General features: G+C 43.4%; 1 protein-coding gene across 4 annotated transcripts in view; it reads left to right on the forward strand.

The window, feature by feature from the left end:
- The window catches only part of RNF8 (ring finger protein 8), a gene marked incomplete at its 5' end in the record, with an annotated part of 48,401 nt that overhangs the window by 7,969 nt on the left and 19,134 nt on the right, over positions 1-21,298 (forward strand). For all 4 annotated transcript variants that reach the window (XM_081093815.1, XM_081093814.1, XM_081093812.1 and 1 more), the window contains 2 exons: positions 7,883-8,011; positions 19,692-20,432. In XM_081093815.1, coding sequence (XP_080949941.1) covers positions 7,883-8,011; positions 19,692-20,432 — 870 coding nt within the window. The remainder of the gene's footprint in view (positions 1-7,882; positions 8,012-19,691; positions 20,433-21,298) is intronic.

A 21,298-nucleotide genomic window follows, 5' to 3' on the forward strand; every position in this document is an offset into this window, starting at 1 on the left:
GGGCCCCGGAACCGTGAGCCCAACTTGCGCGGAGATCGTGAACTTTCTCTAGTTTATTTGAAAACAGTTGCGAGTTTTGAGTCAAATTGCTCAAACTTAATGTGAAAAAGCCTTCTTTTCTAACTCCTAAGGGGAATGGGCGCGGGCCACGTTTCTCCGGCGAGCTCGGTGCTGCCGACGGGACCCCCGAGCTGGGTCAGGCCGGGATTGGGAACAGCCGAGGCTCTGATGCCGTTCCCCGGTGCGGCCATAAAGGCAGAAATCCCCGAGGGGAGGCGGGCGCTCCTCCTGGAGGCCGTTTGGAATGTGGGGTTCTACGGAGGGCGAGGGTGCGGGAGGAGGGAGCCGTGGCGGGACCCGCTGTCGGAATGGAACCTTTGGGTCTCGGAACAATTTGTAGGGAAGACAAAGCAGTCTTTCATCATATGTGTGATGTTTAATTAGATTTTCCTACCAACTATATGGTCTCAACTCGGCCCTCCAGGTACTTACTGAGTGCTTACTCTGTGTGGTGTCTTATAAAGGAGCCAAACAATAAGGGCTCTGCTCTCAAGGAGTCTGTGGCTGAACAAGGAAAAAGGAGTTTATACTGTGCACAGTGCAGCAGCCTGAGAACATGAGGCAGGCATGGATGATCGAGTGCCAAGAGGAGGATTGTTTAGTGCTGTCTTGGAGCAATGGCTCCTCAATTCAGAGCAGGGATTCAGGTCCAGCCTTAAATGCTGCTGGGTTAGGGGTTCTAAAGGGTTCCTTGTATGCTGTGGTTTGGAGAACATCGGGAAGACACTTCTGCCCCCCATCCCTCTTCTCTCCAGGTGTCATTACCCAGAATCCACGTTAGGCATTCATTCTTTTAGAGAATGCACATTTCCCTTTCCCCACACTGCCCTTTCCAAAATCCTGCGCCTTTGGGAAGTTTCACAAATGAAGATCCCAACACCTGAATAATAACTATATTTGCATAGGGTTGGGGCTTTCACATAATTACCCAATCTGAGCCCTACACATGTACTAGGCTCCCACACACAACTCTGTGCAGTGGTTCTCAACCTTCTGGCCCTTTAAATACAGTTCCTCATGTGGTGACCCAACCATAAAATTATTGTCGTTGCTACTTCATAACTGTAATGTTGCTACTGTTATGAATTGTAATGCAAATATCTGATATGCAGGATGGTCTTAGGCGACCCCTGTGAAAGGGTCGTTCGACCGCCAAAGGGGTCGCGACCCACAGGTTGAGAACCGCTGCATAAAGTACTCAGAGGTCAAGTGTTAACTCATTCTTCAGATTAAATTGCTGTGGATTAATTTATTACTTCTGAATAGCTTGGTAATACTGGGAGTCTTGATGAGGAGAGGAAGACAGAGAGAATTAAAACACCTGCAGCCAGGGCAAAAGAACTAAAAAGCATTCCTACCCATATTTTAAACTGTTGGATAATTTTGTGTGGGGTGGCTGCTCTGAGGAGAGGCCCACAGAGGCCAGAGTGAATGGTGAAAACGAAAGCGCGTAGGAGGGTTGGCTGTCTCGCAGTCCTGCGTGGGGGAGAGGCCTGCCAGCCTGGATGTGTTCAAGGTTGGGGTGTCTTGGGAAGTAGGTGGAGCATAGCCGGCAGTATGTATGAAGAGAGGCCTGAGTGAAAGCCAGGAGATGAAGTCTTACTTACTGAAATAGTCCCAAACCATAGCACAAGCTGATGTGCACGTGGCTTTAAGAGGTATGCTGGCATCATTTAATGATAACAGCTGTGTAAGGTCCATTTCCTGCCTTCCTAGTTCACTTCATAGTCTCAGATTTCTCAGCTCAAATGATAAAACAAAGTTCCTCTCATTTCACTGTAGGGAATACTGTAGTAAATTGCCTGCCTGAATGTATGTCTTTAAATTTCTTAAACCAGGGCATTTTTTTGAAAAAACAAGTTAGATTTATTGCAAATTATCTAGTTTTCTGGTCATATTAGTATGTAGGCCTTTGGAGAAAGTCATCGTATCTTCATTTTTTCCTTGTTCTTTCTTGTGTTTCTCTCTGTCTTTCCCTCTCTCTTCCACTCTTGTGCACTGAGAGGGTTGGAAAAGGGAAAGAGAGGATGGTTCTAGAATACATGCTGGTCATCTGGTAAACAGTAGGAGCCATTCCCAGGAGGAAAGGGATAGGACTGGTGAAGGTGGGTAAGGACAAGATAATCTTGTAGACCAATGGTCTCAGTCAGTCCAAAGCTTTGCAAAACTGTTGTACAGCAAATAGAAACAACCCCAGCATAGGAGCTGGTAGTTTGTTGGCGCTCAGTTCCCACAGGAAATTAAGTTCTGTGTTAACAACTGATGCCGAGATATCCAGATAAGCTCACTGCAGGCTGCTGGGCCTTGGTTTACTAATGTAAATTTTAGGGCCAGTGAAGAGAAGGACCAAAAAGAGTGTTTCCACCCTAGCTGGTGTAGCTCAGTGGATAGAGCATGGCCTGCAGACCAAAGGGTCCTGGGTTTGATTCTGGTCAAGGGCAGGTACCTTGTTACTCGGTTGCAGACTCCTCCCCTCCCTGGCCCCTGGTCAGGGCGCATGCAGAAGGCAACCAGTCGATGTTTCTCTGTCTTTCCTTCTCTCTTCCACTCTCTAAAAATCTGTGGAAACATACCTTCAGGTGAGGATTAAAAAGAAAAAAAATACTGTGTCCTTCCTTTTCTAGATCCAGAGTCTGTAGGAGGCAATTTCAGAAAAAGGACACTCATCTCCCTTTTCTGTATTACTTTTTCCAGGCTATTTACAATGGCAATATGGTTCTCCCCTCAAGTATTAAAATGGAATATGGAATACTTCCTTTATTAGAAATAAAGCTTCCTAAATGGGAATTCGTACTGAATATGGTTGACGATAAATCCTTAAATACTCAATTTTTAAAGGATATATACATATATTAATTCAGAGGAACTTCTATAATTAATGGATTTTTTAAAAAATATCTCTTTTATTGATTTCAGAGAGGAATGAGAGGGAGAGAGATGGAAACATCAATGATGAGAGTCATTGATCAGCTGCCTCCTATATGCCCCACACTGGAAATTGAGCCCGCAACCCAAGCATGTCCCCCAACCAGGAATCAAACCATAACCTCCTGGTTCATAGGTCAGTGCTCAACCACTGAGCCACCACAGCCACGCCAATTAATGTAATTTCTAACAAACCATCAAAGAACTGCAAAACTTTGGACTTATGGTTTCGGTAGAAGTGGTCACCACAAAATATTTAAGAGCAACAAGTCAGATTTTAAGAGTTCCTGGCTGCTTGTTGCTCTATAGTTTCCAGTGGTAATAACCCACTTTCCAACTTCTGACCTAAAAAGCACCCATTTTAGAATCTGGGAGGACGCATAAGCAAGATCTCTTTATTACATTCATTCGCAGACATTTACTGAGCACCATGTCAGGTACAGAAATGCAGTGGTACACAAGACAGATATGGTCTCGGCTCATGAAATTTATATTCTAGTAATATGGAGACAGAAATAAATAAAACGAGCAAGTTAGTTTTGGATTGTGATAAATGCATGCTAATAACCTAAAGGAATGCAATGGAGTAGGATGGAGGTGGGTAGGCAACAGGCAGCAACTTTAGATAGGGTAATTAGGGTAGGCCTCCAGGGAGCTGAAAATTGAAAGATGAGAAGGAGCCCATATAAATGTCTGAGAGAAGAGTGTTCTAAGCAGAGCCTGACAAGTGAAAAGGTAGCAGTGAGTGTTTCTGATCATGGTATGAGATAAGACTAAAGAGGTAGAGGGGATTAGGGCATTCGGGACCGCATGGGCTATGGAAGGAAGTTTGGAGACTTTTAAGGAAAGAGAGGAAATGCTCTGATATAAAGTTTTTACATTACCCCCAGCTGCTGTTTGAAGAATAAAGTTTAAGAGGACTAGTGCAGCCCTAGCTGGTTTGGCTCAGTGGATAGAGCGTCGACCTGCGAACTGAAAGGTCCCAGGTTCGATTCCGGTCAAGGGTATGTACCTGGGTTGCGGGCACATCCCCAGTAGGGAGTGTGCAAGAGGCAGCTGATTGATGTTTCTCTCCCATTGATGTTTCTAACTCTCTATCCCTCTCCCTTCCTCTCTGTAAAAAATAAATAAAATATATTTTTTTTTTAAAAAAAGAGGACTAATGCAAAAGCAAAAACTGGAGGAAGCCAGGTTGTTTTGACTAAGATAGTGGCCATAGAGATAGAAATGAAGAGATATAGGACATACTAAATTACAACTAGTAGAATTTGCCGATGATTTGAATGTGGGAATGAGGGACAGAGAAGAATCAGATAGCTCCTGAGTTTTGGGCTAAGTGCTGATTGGATGATAGTGTCAGTTGCTGAGGTGAAAGTCTGTGGGGAAGAAAAGATGGAGCAAGGAAAGTCATTTACTCTTTGAGGGACTGAGGAGGACAGGCATGATCCTGAAAGATTTTCAAAAAGAGCCAAGCGGGCAGCTTCTAGAAAACCACAGATCATTTGGTGTAATGTTCCCAGGTAAGGTTGTGGTATGGGTCATTAAAGAGGTGGTTTGTGCTCCAAGAACAAGCAGGAAATTCCAAGATCTGGACCTCAGAAAAATTGCATTTTCTTCCTCAACAGGGTTATTATGAACTAGACTGGTCCCTCTGGAAAGTATGGTAGATGTCAGTTGGGGCCCTTTGCAACCTTTTCCAGGGGCTCTCATGCTGTCCTTGGGATAAGATGGAAAGTATGGACTTGATACAGAGACTCTGGTTGAATTACAACTGGTTGAAGGGTATATCCAGAACGTGTGGTAGAATGTTTACTAGGCATTCCTGAGAGCTTTGTCTTTGACTACGTCCTCTTTCAATCTTCTATCTGTGTCTTTTTTTTTTTTTAATCTTTATTGTTCAGATTATTACAGATGTCCCTCTTTCCCCCCCCCCCCCCCATAGCTCCCCTCCACCCGGTTCCCACCCCACCCCAGGCCCTCACCACCCCACTGTCTGCATCCATAGGTACTGCATACATGCATATAAGATCTTTGTCTCATCTCTTCCTGCACACCCCCACATCCCCTTCTCCCCGAAAATTGTAAGTCCACTCCATTTCCATGCCCCTGATTCTGTTACCAGTTTATTCTGTTCATCAGATTTTTTATTCATTTGATTTTTAGATTCACTTGTGGATAGATATGTAATTGTTGTCACTTTGTTCATAATTTTTTATCTTTACCTTTTTCTTCTTCCTCTTCTTAAAGAATACCCTTCAGCATTTCATATAATACTGGTTTGGTGGTGATAAACTCCTTTAGCTTTTTCTTGTCTGTGAAGCTCTTTTTCTGACCTTCAGTTCAAATAGGTTTTCAATATCTTGCTCTCTCTCTTCTTCTGGCACCCCCATAATTCGGATGTTGGTATGCTTGAAGTTGTCCCAGAGGCTCCTTACACTATCTTCATATTTTTGGATTCTTTTTTCTTTTTGCTCTTCCAGTTGGGTGCTTTTTGCTTCCTTGTATTTCAGATCTTTGACTTGATTCTTGGGATCCTCTACTCTACTGTTGAACCTCTGTATATTATTCTTTATTTCAGTCAGTGTATGCTTAATTTCTGACTGGTCCTTTTCCATTTTTTTGGCATTCTCACCAAGATCCTTAAAGGTCTCACTAAGTTCTTCAGAAGTTTCTAGAAGATTCTTGAGTTAACCTCATAACTGTAGTCTTGAACTCTATATTCAGTAGTATGCTTTCTTCAATTTCTTTCATTTGTGACACATTTCTCTGTCTTCGCATTTTGGCTGCTTCCCTGCGTTTGTTTCTGTGTATTGGGTAGCTGCTAAGTCTCCTTGAATTGATAGAGTGGCCTTGTGTAGTAGGTGTCCTATAGGACCCAGTGGCTCAGCCACCCCAGTCACCTGAGGTGGACACTCTTGGTGCACCCTTTTGTGGGCTGTGTGCACAGTCTTGTTGTAGTTGAGCCTTGATTGCTGTTGGTATCACTGGGAGGAATTGACCTCCAGGCCAATTGGCTGGGAGGACCAGCTGTGTCTACAATGTGCAGGAGACACCCCTGTGGGTCAGGACTTGCTTCAGTGGGGCTTTGGTGCTCACTGAGTCTGCCCCCTGAGTGTGTTACTTATGGATGTGACGAGTTGTAATCTGGTATGGTCTCACACTGACCACTGGGTACACTGGCTCTTGGATCTCCAAGGAGGTGCAAAGTCAGCCACTGCCTGGGGCCACCCAGCAGGAACTAAAGAAAGATCTGCAGATTCCTCCTCTTTGTATGGGGTTTGGAAGTGCCCAGATGAGGCACAGCTGTGAAGCAAGGCAGGCTGCTGCTGCCAGGCCTTGGGCCTTCTTTTGGAAGCTTTGGGGCTCCCTGACCCAGCTGTAGTTTGACAGGTTTTAGGCTGAGAAAGGACCAGCCATTCATATGCAAAAGCCTCTGCGCACAGCTTTGATAGGATTGTAAATTGGATGGGTCAGAGCAAACAGCAATGGCTGCCAGTCAGCCCTGCACTGGGGAGGAACAATGTTCCGTTGTGAGCACCTCTGTCTGGAAGAAAGCCGCCCCTGCATTCCTGCCCCGATGCCAGACAGTCCAGTTTCTCCACATATGTGTCTGGGTCCCCCAAAGTCTCGCCCGGCACTGGAGCTCAGAGCTAGCTGGAGCTTGTATCTCCCTCCTGATTAAAAAAGCGGCACACTGGGTGCCAGCCTGTCAACGCCTCCTTGCCTCCGCACCTCCTACCAGTCTCAGTGCGCTTTCTTCTTTACCAGTAATTCGCTATGTAGGACTTCCACTCAGCCAGCTTTCCCGCGGTTCTGGATGATAGTTGTGCTGTATTTTAGTTGTAATTTTGATATGCTTGTGGGAGGCAGCAAGTACAGGTGTTTACCTATGCCACCATCTTGGTTCTCTCTCTTCTATTTGTGTCTTGAATGAAAGTACATAGGCATCATATTCGTTTGGTGAGAGGAATATTGAGTTTATCAGATGGCAGGTTAAAAATTCATAAAGGTCTTGACAAGCTCCTGTGATAGGTTGAACTAACAAGATGAAGTTTAATAGGAATCAATGTAAGGTCCTTCATGTGAATCCAGATTTACCAACTAGTCAAGTATAGGACAGAAGAGATGTGACTTTGCATGTAATTCTTGGGGGAGGGTCAGACCAAGAAATTTAATCATTCCTAAGCCTGGGGGTACTTTGTGTGATAGATCTGCTATGAAAGCTGATGCAGTTTATCCAGTGATGATATTTAGAACTTGGAAAGTGATACTTGAATTCGACTGTGTAATAGAAATTAAGTTTATTTTTCTTATTATGGCATCCAGGAATAAAAATATACCATTAAGATAGCAAAGAGACTCAAACCTACACCGTGAGAGTTAGGTTGAAGTAACGTAGGTCCAACAAAAGAAAAGGCTTGACAGGCACGATAGCTGTCATGTGGGAGGGGAATTGGAGATTTTCTGATAGTGCCCATGGCAGAGCCAGGGCCAATGGATGGAATTTATAATGAGAAAGATGCCAAGTCTGAGCCCTTAAGAAATTGGACAGATTGTCTTGTATAGAGGCTGCAGTTCTTGGCAGTGTTTAAGACTAGTTGGTGAGGGTGTATAGAAAGAATTTCTCCATCTTATGACTTTTCAGAGCCCTACCAACCCTGACATTCCATGAGTAAATGCATTCAGCTGTCTCTTCTTGTCACAGCTTCTTGCCTTTTTCTACCTCGTGGCTCCCATGGCAGCTGAAGGAGGATGGCTGATGAGCTGTGTGGGTTTCATGGGAGTCTGGTTTCATGTCAGGACATGTGTGCACCACTGGTCGACAAGATTGTCAAAAGGACCTCCCTTTTCAGCACAATGGCTGATGGTGTCTCTCATATTGTTGTTGTCTTCCTAGGTGACTTTAGGCCGAGGATTTGGTGTCACATACCAGCTGGTATCAAAACTCTGCCCTCTGATGATTTCCCGAAACCACTGTGTTTTGAAGCAGAGCGCGGAGGGCCAGTGGACAATCATGGACAACAAGGTAACAGGGGTCCACCGATGCCTAATGGTTTTCATTGGCTTTTTGTTCATTTTTAAATTGCTTTTTTTTTTGTACAGGTGATACATGGTATAAAATTTCAAGATTCAAAAATATATCATCTCCCCTAACCACCCAGTTGTCTTCCCCAGAGACAACCACTTCTGTATGCTGCCAGAGATTAGATTATGTCAAAGTAATTTCAAAGGACTTGAAGTTAGTTACTCTGAAAGGAACACCTGAATTGCGGCAGTAGGTTTGCTCCAGAAACTAGACTAAGTTATTGAGGGAATTGGCCCTTTGTCACTTGAAGGGAATCTAGTGAAGATTCTGGAGTGTACCTGTATTCAGGGCATGGGGAGGAGGGCAGAGCTGAGCTTCCTACACCCAGCTCCTTCCTCTCCCCACACCTTTCCATCAGAGCAAACTGTCTCCCTCCTTTTTAAACCTGTTTTATGCATTATTGTTCTGAGGAAGATTTCCTTTGAATAAAGGGTTTTTCTGCTTTAAATTTTTGAAAAGCGTGAATTCTAAGGGAGGTGAAGTATGTATAAAGCTCAAAAATTAGGAAATACCTAAAATACAAATACATAAGCACTTAGGAATAGAGGTGAGAGAAATTTTAATGTAGACAGTAAGGATTAAGAAGTATAAAATATCTTTAGACCATTTTACACTGCTCTGGTTAGAAGAATTTTAAAGATAACTGTTAGAAGGAAGCATATTAAAATGGTTCTGAATCCCTAGCTGGTTTGGCTCAGTGACTAAATCATCGTCCTATGGACTGAAGGGTCCCAAGTTCAGTTCTGGTCGAGGGCATGTATCAGCTGCGGTTCGATTCCTGGGTCTGGTTGGGCACATGCAGGAGACAACCAGTTGGTGTGTCTCCCTCACATCGATGTCTCTCTCTCTCTGTCTCTCCCCCTCCCGTCCACTCTTTAAAAATCAATGGGAAAGAATCCCTGGGTGAGGAGTAACAAAAATTAGATGAAATTAAATGGTTCTGAAATTAATTCCTACATGTGGAGAGGATTATCCCCACACCATCAAGCAATGCTGGGGACACCAGCTGGATGTCCTCCAATTCTGACACTGTCTACCTGAGGGTGGCATCAAATCCATAGGTAAAGGGCTCAGCTCTACAAGACCATCCTCCACCTTGGATTCCAATTGAGAGCCCAGCTTCCGATCAGCTAGATATAGATTGGAGGTTCCAAGGACCCCTTCCTTGAGCTTCAGATACCAGTTGCAAGTCCAGGTTGTTACTTGTGCTTCTGACCAACTGGCTATAAATCAGAGGTTCTGAAGACCTCCTTCTCCTATTGATTCAATTAATTAGCTAGAGCGACTCACAGAAACATTTATTTATATTTACCAGTTTATTATAAAAGGACTAGAGGCCTGGTGCATGAAATTTGTGCATGGGTAGTATCCCTAGGCCTGGCCAGCAATCAGGGCCGATCAGGTTCCCTGCCTCCCCACCTCCTCGCCTCCTCCTTCCCTCACTCCCTCAGCGCGCTGCCACCGCCGCTGGTTGCCCACCATGTTCCATGCCGCCCCCTGGTGGTCAGCGCACATCATAGCGAGCGATTGAGCGCCCAGTCGAACTCCCGAGGGGACACTTTGCATACTAGCCTTTTATATATACAGATAGGAGGGTTTCCTGTTAAGGTGGTGCGTAAGTAGGCACAGTACCTATATCCTTCCACAACCACATCAAAATTACACTAAACTACAGAACAACCATCATTCAGAACTGCCTGAAATCTAGCTGAATGAGAGTCCTACAACTAAAGATAGAAGAAGTCACATCCAGCTGTGGGACTGGCTGGTCCCATACCTGTGCGTGGTGGATAAAAATCGGGAGGGATATCTCAGCCGCAGAAGTCTCCCCTGAGGAGCAAGGGGTCCCAGCCCCATACCATGCCCTTAGTCCAGGATTCCAGTACCAGGAAGAGAAGTCCCCACAACTTCTGGCTGTAAGAACCAGCAGGCATTGTGACTAAGTGATTTGGAGGTTGCTGGAGTCCCAGGCAGCTCTGCTTAAAGAGATTGTGCGTGGATTTACTCAGACTCACTTGCTCTGAGCTCCAGTGCTGGGGCAACAGCTTGAAAGGCACCAGGGACATACAGGGAGGAACTGAACTGTCATCAGGGCAAGAGCTGGAAGGGCAGCTTTCTCCTAGACAGAAGTGCTGGCAGAGGCCTTTGTTCCTTTTCTGAGCTTTACCCCAACAGAGCTATAGCTGAGTCTCCATCAACTCGCTGTCACTGCTTCCCGTCTTCCCCATCCTGTGATTCCCTGAGACCCTTCCCCACCACCCAAGCTCTTTCCAATGGCTTTTCTATATGAATGGCCTGTCTTGGCACATGCTTATGTTCATAGCTTGGCCTCTCCTGGGCACCTCCAAGCCCAGCACAAGTAGCAGCCATCTGAAGATCTCTTTGTAGCTCATCCTGGGTGGCCCCTGACCTTGGCCTGCACCTCCCAGGAAGCCCCAGAGCCAGCGTACCCAGTGGACAACCTCAGATCACCTCAAAGTACCTCCACAACAGCATACTCAAGGGGTGGACTTAGTGAGCACCAGAGCCCTGCTGAAATAAGTCCTGCTCTGAAGGGTAGGCCTCTGCACAGCTGATCTGTAGTGGTGGTCACAGCCAGTTCTTGCAGTCAATCAGCCTGGAGGTAAATCCCTCTCATTGATGTGCCAACAGCAATCAAGGCTTAACTACAACAGGAGGATGTACACAGCCCACACAAGTGCACCTGGAGTGCCCAGCTTGTGTAAACAGGGAAGCTGTAGCACTGGTTCCTACAGGACACTTATTACATTAGGCCTCTACCAAGCCTGGGAGACATAGCACCTCTACCTAATTCATAGAAACAAACACAGGGTGACTGCCAAAATGAGGAAACAAAATTTGTTCCAAGTGAAAAAAACAGAACAGAACTCCAGAAAAAGTACTAAACAAAATGGAGACAAGCAATCTCTTAGATGCAGAGTTCAAAACACTGGTTATAGGGATGCTCAATGAACTTAGGGGAAGAGTAGAGGAACTTAAAGAGAACTTCAACAACATAAAAAAAGGACATAGAAACCATAAAATGAACAGTCATAAGTGAAGGATACACTAACTGAAACGAAGAATAATTTACAGGGAATCAACAGTAGAGTACATGAAGCCAAGAATCAAAACAGTAATTTGTTTTTGTTTTGTTTTTAATGTATTTTTATTGATTTCAGAGAGGAAGGGAGAGGGAGAGAGAGAGAGAGAAACATCAATGATGAGAGAGAACCATTGATTGGCTGCCTCCTGCATGCCCCCTACTGGGGATCAAGCCCACAACCCAGGCATGTGCCCTTGACCAGAATCAAACTCAGGACCCTTCAGTCCACAGGCCAGTGCTCTATCCACTGAGCCAAACCAGCCAGGGTGCGGTGCTTTGTGACTCAGAAAACACCCAATCAGAGCAGCAAAAAAAAAAAAAAAAAAAAAAAAGAATCCAAAATAAATAAGGATAGTGTAAGGAGGTTTTGGGACGACTTCAAGCATACCAACATTCTCATCATGGGGGTGTCAGAAGGAGAAGAGAGAGAGCAAGAAGTTGAAAACCTGTTTGAAAAAATAATGGCAGAAAATGTCCCAACCTATTGAAGGAAATAGACACATAAGACTAGGAAGTGCAGAATCACAAACTGGATAAACCCAAAGAGGCCCACACCAAGACACATCATCATTAAAATGCCAAAGGTTAAAGACAGAGAATTTTAAAAGCAGCGAGAGAAAAGCAGTTAGTTACCTACAAGAGAGCTTCCATAAGACTTCAGCTGATTTCTCAACAGAAACATTGCAGGCCAGAAGGGAATGGCAAGAAATATTAACCCTTTGCGGTCCAATGTTATTTTTGGAATTCAAACAGTCTGGTCCAAATTAATTGACAGGATTGAATGTTGAACTTCTTAATGTTCTTATTGCTCGACGTTGGACCTGCTTCTAGCACCTGGTCTGTTGAGTTGGCCTTGAGGTTGGACCGAAAAGGGTTAAAGTGGTGAAAAGCAAGGACCTACAACCAAGATTACCCAGCAAAACTATTGTTTAGAATCGGACATATAAAGAGCTTCCCAGATAAGAAAAGGCTAAAGGAGTTCACCACCACCAAACTAGAAATGTTAAAGGGTCTGTCTTTAAGAAGAAAAAGATAAAAAATATGAACAGTAAAATGGCAATAAATATATATACCTATCAACAATTGAATCTAAAAAATAAAATAAATGAACAAGCTGAACAGAAACAGACTCATAGATACAGAGAACATTTTGATGGTTGCCTGATAGCAGGGTTGGGGGATGGATGAAAGGTGAAGGGATTAAGAAGTACAAGTAGATTTTTACAGAATAGTCACGAGGATATAAAGTACATCATAGGGAATATAGTCAATAATGTTCTAATAACTGTGTATGGTGTCAGATGGGTACGATTTATCGGGATGATCACCTGGAACTAATATAAATATTGTAATTGAAAAACTGTAATCGAAAAATAAAAAGATTTTTTAAAAAAAGGATATGATAAGGGATATAGATGAACATCCATTTGGAAGAGATGTGTTAGGGCAAGCTGTGTGGGAAGGGGCGTGGAACTTTCATGCCTGTCTGGGTACACCATTCTCCAGCACCTCCATGTGTTCACCAACCCTCAGAACCTGTCCTTTTTTGGGGCAGGGTAATGGAAGCTTCATTACAGAGGCATGATTGATTAAATCACTGGCCACTAGTGATGACTTCAACCTCCAGCCCTCCCCTCCCAAGAGATCCAGGGGTGGGAATTAAAGTTCCAGCCTCCCTGGAATTATCCCTCATTCTTAGGTGACCTAGGGACAGTCAGTCCCAAAGTCATCTCATTAACATAACAAAAGACACCTTGATCTCTTATCACTGCTTAGGAAATTCCAAGGGTTTCTGAAGCTCTGTTCTAGAAATGGGGGTGAAGTCCAAATATATGCGGCTGCTTATAATTCACAATATCACAGGTGTCTTGCAGACCTGCCCAGCAGCCTCCTTTTTCATGCATAAAACTGCTAGAGTTAGCTGTTGGAGAAAGTACCTTCTTGCACTGGGTTAAGTTGAGTTGGCACTGTGTTGAAGGAGAGGCTGTATAAATGCTAATTGGTTCAGCACTCTTGGCAAGGCACTGTGAGAAAAGAAATTGGCACTGAAAAGGGGAGCTTAGAGATGATACAGTTTAACCCCTTCTGGGGACAGATAGATTTGAGGCCCAGAGAGAGAAATTGATTTGCTCAAGGCCGTCTACATAACTGGTTGAGTGAATAAACCAGGGCTCAAACTCAAATAAGTCTCTGCTATGCCCCGTTTTCGAATAGTAGTGGAGGACACAGCAGTTTGCTATCCTGGCTGCGTGATTTAAAATAATAATAATAATAATAATAATAATGCATATCTCTGACATAGCTGCAAAGTTTTAAAGTCCCTACAGTAGCTTATATCAAAACTTAATCCTTGGGGAAAGAAGTTTTCCTAATCAGAGTTGGGTGTTTGAGTAACAGAGTTACAGTATTATAGAGATGGTTGTCTGCTGCTGCTTTCCTTGATTATGTACCACACAGATGAGTTCCATTGATGGGATAGCAGATTTTGAGGGGTTGGGAAGCCACCAGCTGACTGATTTTAATGTTCCTTGAACATCAACCTCAGGGACATAGAGGCAGCCTGTGACAGCAACAGATATGACAGTGCTCCCCGGGTTGCTCTCCAGTTTGTTTTGTACCGTTTCTTCTAGGGCTGTAATCATAAGGTTCCTCTCTCAGGTCTCAGATAGAGAAGATAGAGGGAAGGTGGGCGCCTGATTCTTCCAAATGTTTTCTGGTTTAAGCATCTTAGCTTTGATGCAGTTGGTGAGGTAACTGAGTTTTGAAAAAAAGCAATGACTGGTTGTTTTTGATGGAGCAACTATTCTTATCAGTAAGCCCCTCTCCTCACTTCCCCCTCCCCCACTCTTAACATGCTTCTTTTCTTTTTGGCAGGAAGCCTTATCAGCCTTCTCCTGATGAAGGATTTGAATTTTAGGTGCAGGATATTATTGTTATATTACATCTGAAATCTTTTGCCAAGTCCTTTTAAGATGTAGATATTGTTAGTAATTCAAAACTCAGAACTACATTCTATCTTCAAAAAAATGATCTCTCTTATATGCTGGAATGGCCAGACAGGGAAAGCTTAAGTACAGTTACAAAAATTGCAACAATATCAATTTTAGTTTAAAATTAAGTTAGAAAAAAAAAACAACCTTGGAGGATTGCTTATCTTGCACATGAAACATGTGGATGGTTGTAGTTATATAAATTTCAGTTAATTTCGTAGCTCTTCAGATAGCTCATCCTATGTATTGGTATCCAGCTGTTTCAGAAAATTTGTGATTTCAAAGTCACAATCTGAAATGCTTTGGTGGGTTTGCTTATCTCTAGTCCTAGAGACGCGGGCATATCGTTTGAGCCTTTCCCATTTGAGCCTTTCCCATTCTTCCCCTCCTATCACATTGCTGTTCATCTGCTACTTAGTGGTTCCTGCTTTGGTCCTTCTGTAGGTTCTGGCATTTAAAGTCTCTGGTGAGTTATACTGTGTGAACACGCCTTGCTGCTTGGTCTTCCAGCAACTAGAGTAGTGGTTCTCACTACTTTTTTTTTTGTCCTTCCCTGGGTACTTATAAAAAAATACTGATGGTATCACATTAAAATTACGAACTTCTGTTCATCAAAAGACACCAATAGGAGAGTAAAGACAAGCTCAGAGTGGAAGATATTTGCTACACATAACTGATGAAGGACTTATAATTGGATATTTACAGGACTCCAAATTGTTAAGAAAAAGAAAGATAACCCAGTTTTTTAAATGGACAGGAGCCAGGCACTTCACAAAATATTGTATCCAAATGTTCAACATCCATCAAAAGTTGTTGAGCCTCGCCCTAACCAGTTTGGCTCAGTGGATAGAGCGTCGGCCTGCGGAGTGAAGGGTTCCAGGTTCGATTCCGGTCAAGGGCATGTTCCTTGGTTGTGGGCACATCCCCAGTAGGGGGTGTGCAAGAGGCAGCTGATCGATGTTTCTCTCTCATCGATGTTTCTAGCTCTCTATCCCTCTCCCTTCCTCTGTAAAAAAAAAAAAAAAAAAAGTTGTTCAGCCTCATTCATGATCAGGGAAATGCAAATTAAAACCAGGATGGACTAGCACTACACACCCACCAGAGCGGCTAAAATTAATACTGAATGTGCCAGGTATTGATTGGCAAGGGTGTGGAGCAAAAGTTGTCTGGGTAGAAGTGTAAGTTGGTACAACTATTTTGGAAAATTATTTGGCATTATTTATTAAAGTTGCACTTATATATACCCTGTGACAGTATATTTAGTCACAGGGAACAGGGAAATAGCCCAGATGTCCATCAATAGCATAATGGAGTAATAAACTATGGAATATTCTTACAATGAAACACCATACTGTAATGAATGTGAATGAACTGCTACTATATCCAACAACACAGATAAATCTTACAGACATAGAATGGAGTGAAAGAAGACAGACACCAAAGAATATATATTATGTAATGGCATTTATTTAATGTCAAAACCAGCAAAATTAATGTGTGACGTTACGCCAGTCTAGCAGTCACCTGATGGGGGTAAAAGGAGACTTAGTGACTAGAGAAGACACAAGGATGATTCTGGGATGCTGATCGATGTGAGTTAGGGTATTTTGTTTGTTTTTTAACTTTGTGGTAGTTACACTGAGATGTTCACATTGTGGTTAGTCATCTAGTTGTACATTTCTTGTTTGTGCACTTTTCTGGTTGTATGTTATGTTTCAGTGAAGCATTAGAAATATTGACTGATACATACCAATTAGAATTGCTGAAATAAAACAGTGCCAAGTGCTGGTGAACATGGAATCGTAAGCACTGCATGTGTGAATACAAAATGGTACTGTCACTTTGAAAAATAGTCTGGCAGTTTCCTGCAGCTAAACATACACTTACCAGTGATTCTGTTTTTTGGTATTTACCCTAAATTAATGAAAACTTAATGTTCTCAAAGAAACGTGTGTGTGAATGTTTGTAGTAGCTTTGTTTAATTATCAAAAACGGGGAAAACAACTAGGGAATGGATAAACAAACTTGTACACCCATGTCTGGAATACTAGTCAGCAATAAAAAATACCCAACTATTGTTAATGCAACAACATTGGCAAGTCTCAAAGTCATTGTGCTAAGTGAAAGAAGCCAGACTCAAAAAGGATACATACAGTGTGATTCCATTTATACAACATTCTGGAAAAGGTAGGGCAGAAAACAGATGAGTAGTTGAATAGGAGTTGGGGAGGGGTCGCCTGGAAAGGGGCTCTATGACTTGACCCAATTATAGACTATGTATTTGTATATAAACTGATGCCCGGTTCTAGCCTCAGACTGTTAACTCAGTCTGAGGGTGAGACTCAGGTATTGCTATTTGTTTCAGACATTTCCAGGTGATTTCACTGAATAGTCAGGGTTGAGAATCACTGAGCTCCATAAATCATCTGGAAAACTCCAGAGAACATTGCCTTTTGACTTTGGGTTTCACTCACCAACAACTGACTAAAAACACTGGGCAGAGGTTGAGCATCAGGTGAAGTGATTATTGTACAGGGGTGTGTGCTATCCCACCTTTTCCCACTGATGGCAAAGAGACATTAGGCAGGCTTTTGTTGTTGTTATCACTTTGCTGCTACTGACATTGTTCAAACTGGTGATTATGAAAACCTACATTAAGAAAGGCTTGGCCCTAGCCGGTTTGGCTCAGTGGATAGAGCGTCGGCCTGCGGACTGAAAGGTCCCGGGTTCGATTCCGGCCAAGGGCACATGCCTGGGTTGCGGGCTTGGTCCCCAGTGGGGGCCATGCAGAGGGAAACCGATCAATGATTCTCTCTCATCATTGATGTTTCTATCTCTTCCTCCCTCTCCCTTCCTCTCTTAGATCAATAAACAAATATATTTTTTTTAAAAAAGAAAGGCTTGAACAGAGTTATTTTATTTAAACCATTGTATTTGAGGTTATAATCTGGGCAGTATTGATTGTTCTTATATAGCTATGGTATTTTCATCCTTTTCTATAGTCACCTTGTGAACAGACCTGACTCAGGGCTGTGGTCCCAATTATACCACTAGGTGTCACCAGGAAGTGATGAATGGGTAAATATAGAAGGATCTGAGGATAAAATGTGATGGGGAAATGTGAGAACTTATTTTCCAGGCCTAAAGGGCTCTGAAGGAGGCAATTTAATGCAGAGGATCTAGTGGAAGGCTGCAATATGTCTTGAAAGTTTTCCCCAGCTTTTTAGCGACTCCCTGTTCTCTCTAGTTTGGGGCTGCTTCTGTGACCTTCATTCTTTATTTAATCTTATCTTTGCCTTTGAGGTTTTTCTTAAATGTCTATACCTTGGCATTAGGTAGCCTTCTGTGTCACACTACTTTTCCTGAAACCTTTTTCCTAAGTATAATCTATTTTGATAATAAAATTTTTTTAATTGCCCTAACCGGTTTGGTTCAGTGGATAGAGCATCTATCTGCCTGCGGACTGAAAGGTCCCAGGTTCGATTCTGGTCAAGGGCATGTACCTTGGTTGCGGGCACATCCCCAGTAGGAGGTGTGCAGGAGGCAGCTGTTCGATGTTTCTCTCTCATCGATGTTTCTAATTCTCTATCCCTCTCCCTTCCTCTCTGCAAAAAAAAATCAATAAAAAAATAAAATATATATATATAAAACTTTTTTAATTTAAATTATTTATTGTTGAAAGTATTACATATGTCTCCTTTTTCCCCCATTGACCTCTCCCCAGCCACTCCTGCCCTCCTGATATAAAGCTTTTAAAATAAATTCTTCTACCTCCATCCCCCTCCTGTGTTATTTTCTCATGTATTGTCAGCAGAACTCATCAGTCCTCATTCATAGTTTCTCAGGCTGAATATGAATAGAAAGGTTGGGAGAAGGTTAGCCAGATAAGCCAGGTTAGACCCCAGGCAGTGGGTGAAAGCCGGTCTTTCTGTATATATGTATCTATAGCTGTGCTCTGCTTTCTTGCCCTCTTTCTGCTTGAGCCAAATGATATAAAGCCAGAAATAAGGGCCTAATACCAGAACAGAGCTGAGATCCGATCTCTATTGCCTTTCATCTTCTGTACCTTGTGGTCAAGCCCCCACCTCTCATATTTGGGTTAAACAGGTAATTGTTGTAGCTAAAAGTAGGTTACTGTAGTTACCAACACAAACATAAATCTTAGTACCAATTCAGCTGTGAGCTTCATCTCTGGCCTGTCCCCCAAAGTTAAGTCCTTGATCTGGGTTAAAGTGCCCACTTGTTTCTTTAAACTCTAAATTCTTCATTACCATTAGGCATCTCTTAGCTAACCCAGCTTCACATAATATCCCATTGCATTTATAGGCTGTGCTTTTATGTGCCCTTGTGTTTTGCTTTCTACTATCAGCTGCTAAACATTTTCATGTCTTCCAATTTTGCACTTCGTATATTTACCTTGCAAGATCCTGAGCATAGAATGGAAGTGATTGTTGATAAATCAAGCCAGATCAAAATAATAGTAGAGAGCACTTATATAATGCTTACCATGTGCCAGACACTTTTCTAAGTATATTACATATGTTATCTCATTAAATCCACACAAACACCATGAGGGAGAGACTATTATTATGTTCTGTTTTATAGATGTGGTAACTGAGGCTTAGAGAGGTTAAGAAACTTGCCCAAGTCCCACAGTTGTTAAGTGATGGAGCCAGATCACAAACTTAGGCATTCTGACTCCAGGGTCCATGCTCTTAACTCTGAACTCTGATTTAGTTACAACCATAAAGCATTTATATGTGAGTCACTGTGCTAAATGTTTTACATATATTTTCTGATTTATTCCTCACAGGAATCATATGAGGTAGGTACTATACCAGCCCTATATTCCAGACAAAACTGTTGAAGTAAATTGCCAAAGGCCGTGCAGCTAACAAGCCCAGCAGGTTAAGAGCCCACATCTGTCCGAGTCCAGAGCTCCAGCTCTTCACCACTATGCCCCTGGACCTCTCGTGCTATTAAGTGGGTCAGGTCTCACCTGCGGTTTGACCCCAGGACAAGTGTTGGCACTCTTTTTTTTTTTTATTTATGTGTCCTGGAAAGTGCTCTGCTCACTCACCAGTGTGTTCAGGGGGCACATGCAGAGACGGCGCTTGCTGGGCTTTCCTGGTCAAGACTTTCCTTTTGAGCTTTATCATTAGATGCCACTTTCTTTACTAATAGCCGATTTTTCAGTCCTGGGTCAATAGGAGCTATTACATTTCCGTTTCTTTCAATGCTACTGCATTTATTTGAGTAATTCATCCACCGGTAGTAAGGGGATTCCCGCCTGTTACACAGGCCGTTCTCTATGGAGGCATGAATGTGAAGTACAGGTAAAAAGCCAGAGTCCTGTGTGAAGAATGCTGTTTCTAAGGACGGTGGTTTATGAACCTTTCTTTTCTATTTGTTCTCAAGGGTTTTCCTTCTGAAAAGGCTGAAGGTTTTGTAGCAGCAGGGGAGACATTCCATTAAGAGGAGGAAAATCGTGAAGCTTATTTTGTCTTTCTTTTCCTTTTCCCAGAGTCTGAATGGCGTTTGGCTGAACAGAGTACGTCTAGAGCCTTTAGAGGTCTATTCTCTCCATATGGGAGACCGCGTTCAGCTTGGGGTGCCTCTGGAAAATAAGGAGAGTGCAGAGTATGAATATGAAGTTACTGAAGAAGACTGGGAGAAGATGTGTCCATATCTTGCCCCAACGAATGATCAGATATTGGGGAAAAACAAGGGCTTGAGAACTAAAAGGAAATGTAGTTTGGATGAATTAGAGGGTCCTGAAGCTGAAGGCCCCTCACACTTGAAATTCAAAATGAATAAAGTGTCTAGTGAACCTGGTCAGCCACTGAGGTCACGTGGGAAAGGTGAACTGGCCAGTGGACCCTCTGAACATGTGGAACCTCAGCTGACTTCTCTTGAGCCAAGTGAGAACGTCTCAGGGGCTCATGTTTTCTCTGGCCCCACCAAAGTCCTGGCGCTGCATCATCACAAGCGGAAAGCCTCAAACCAGTCAGTATCTCAGAGCCGCTTAGAGCTGTTCAAGGTGACCATGTCTAGGATTCTGAAGCTCAAAACACAGATGCAGGAAAAGCAAGTAGCTGTTCTGAATGAGAAAAAGCAGACCCAAAAAGGGGACTCAAAGAATATTGTGCAAATGGAGCAGGAACTGCAGGACTTACAGTCGCAGCTTTGTGCAGAGCAGGCCCAGCAGGAGGCCAGAGTGGAGCAGCTAGAGAAGACTTTCGCGGAAGAGCAGCAGTGTCTCCAGGTACCACACAGGGGGGAGGCGCCAGGGTGCCCCTCAGGGTGGGCAGGCCGTGGTGAGCCCTGGACCAGGGACCTAATGCTGAGCGCCAGGGACAGGAGAAGGAATGGGAACAGGAAACTTTGAGGTAAGAGAAGGGGGTGAGTCAGAGGTTAAGGCTTCAGTGTGATGATCAGGTCAAGAACCAGAGCTGGGTACCAAGATGGGGGAAGGAGACTAGCAGAGCCAGCCCCAGGGTGTAACTGATCTCGGGATGTAAAGATGAGGCATTCCAGAACTAAGGTAAATTCAGGGGATTGGATGAAGGTCAAGATGCCACAAAACCACAGCACTCTCCATTTAAACCAATAGTTGTCCTCATGACTTTTGGGTTGTTTTTTTTTAATCTGTGATCAAAGCCAAGTCAGTCCCAAGGCAGGTATAGGCCAGCTGGTTACTCTGCCCTTGATGTACCTGTTAGCTTGTTAGCTCTGTACCGAACCTAGGAAGTGGGAGGCAAAAAATGCTTTCTCTCCATCCTGAGCAGCCAGCGTGGGAGGAAACAGGTCCACCATGATGCAGTTGTTGGGTTGAGTGATAAGCCACCTTCCACAGTGCCTTTAGCAAGAAGGTAAAATAAAGACTCGCTCAGCTGTGTCAAGATAAGGCCAAATGTGTCATCCCCGAGTCATTTTCTGAGATGACAAGCTGTTGCAAAAGGCTTCTAGGCTAGAGCTGGTCCTTGCTCAAAAATCAGTTCCACAGGTTTATTCCCACCCACTTGCTCAGGTAATATTAAATGTCAAGAATTCCCCACTGTTGACTAGAACTAAGACAGACCAGTGAGGATTGCTGTGACTATGCTTTTATCTTGTGTTTACTTTGTTCAG

This window comes from Myotis nattereri, assembly GCF_964212035.1.
Source record: "Myotis nattereri genome assembly, chromosome: 6".
NCBI lineage: Eukaryota > Metazoa > Chordata > Mammalia > Chiroptera > Vespertilionidae > Myotis > Myotis nattereri.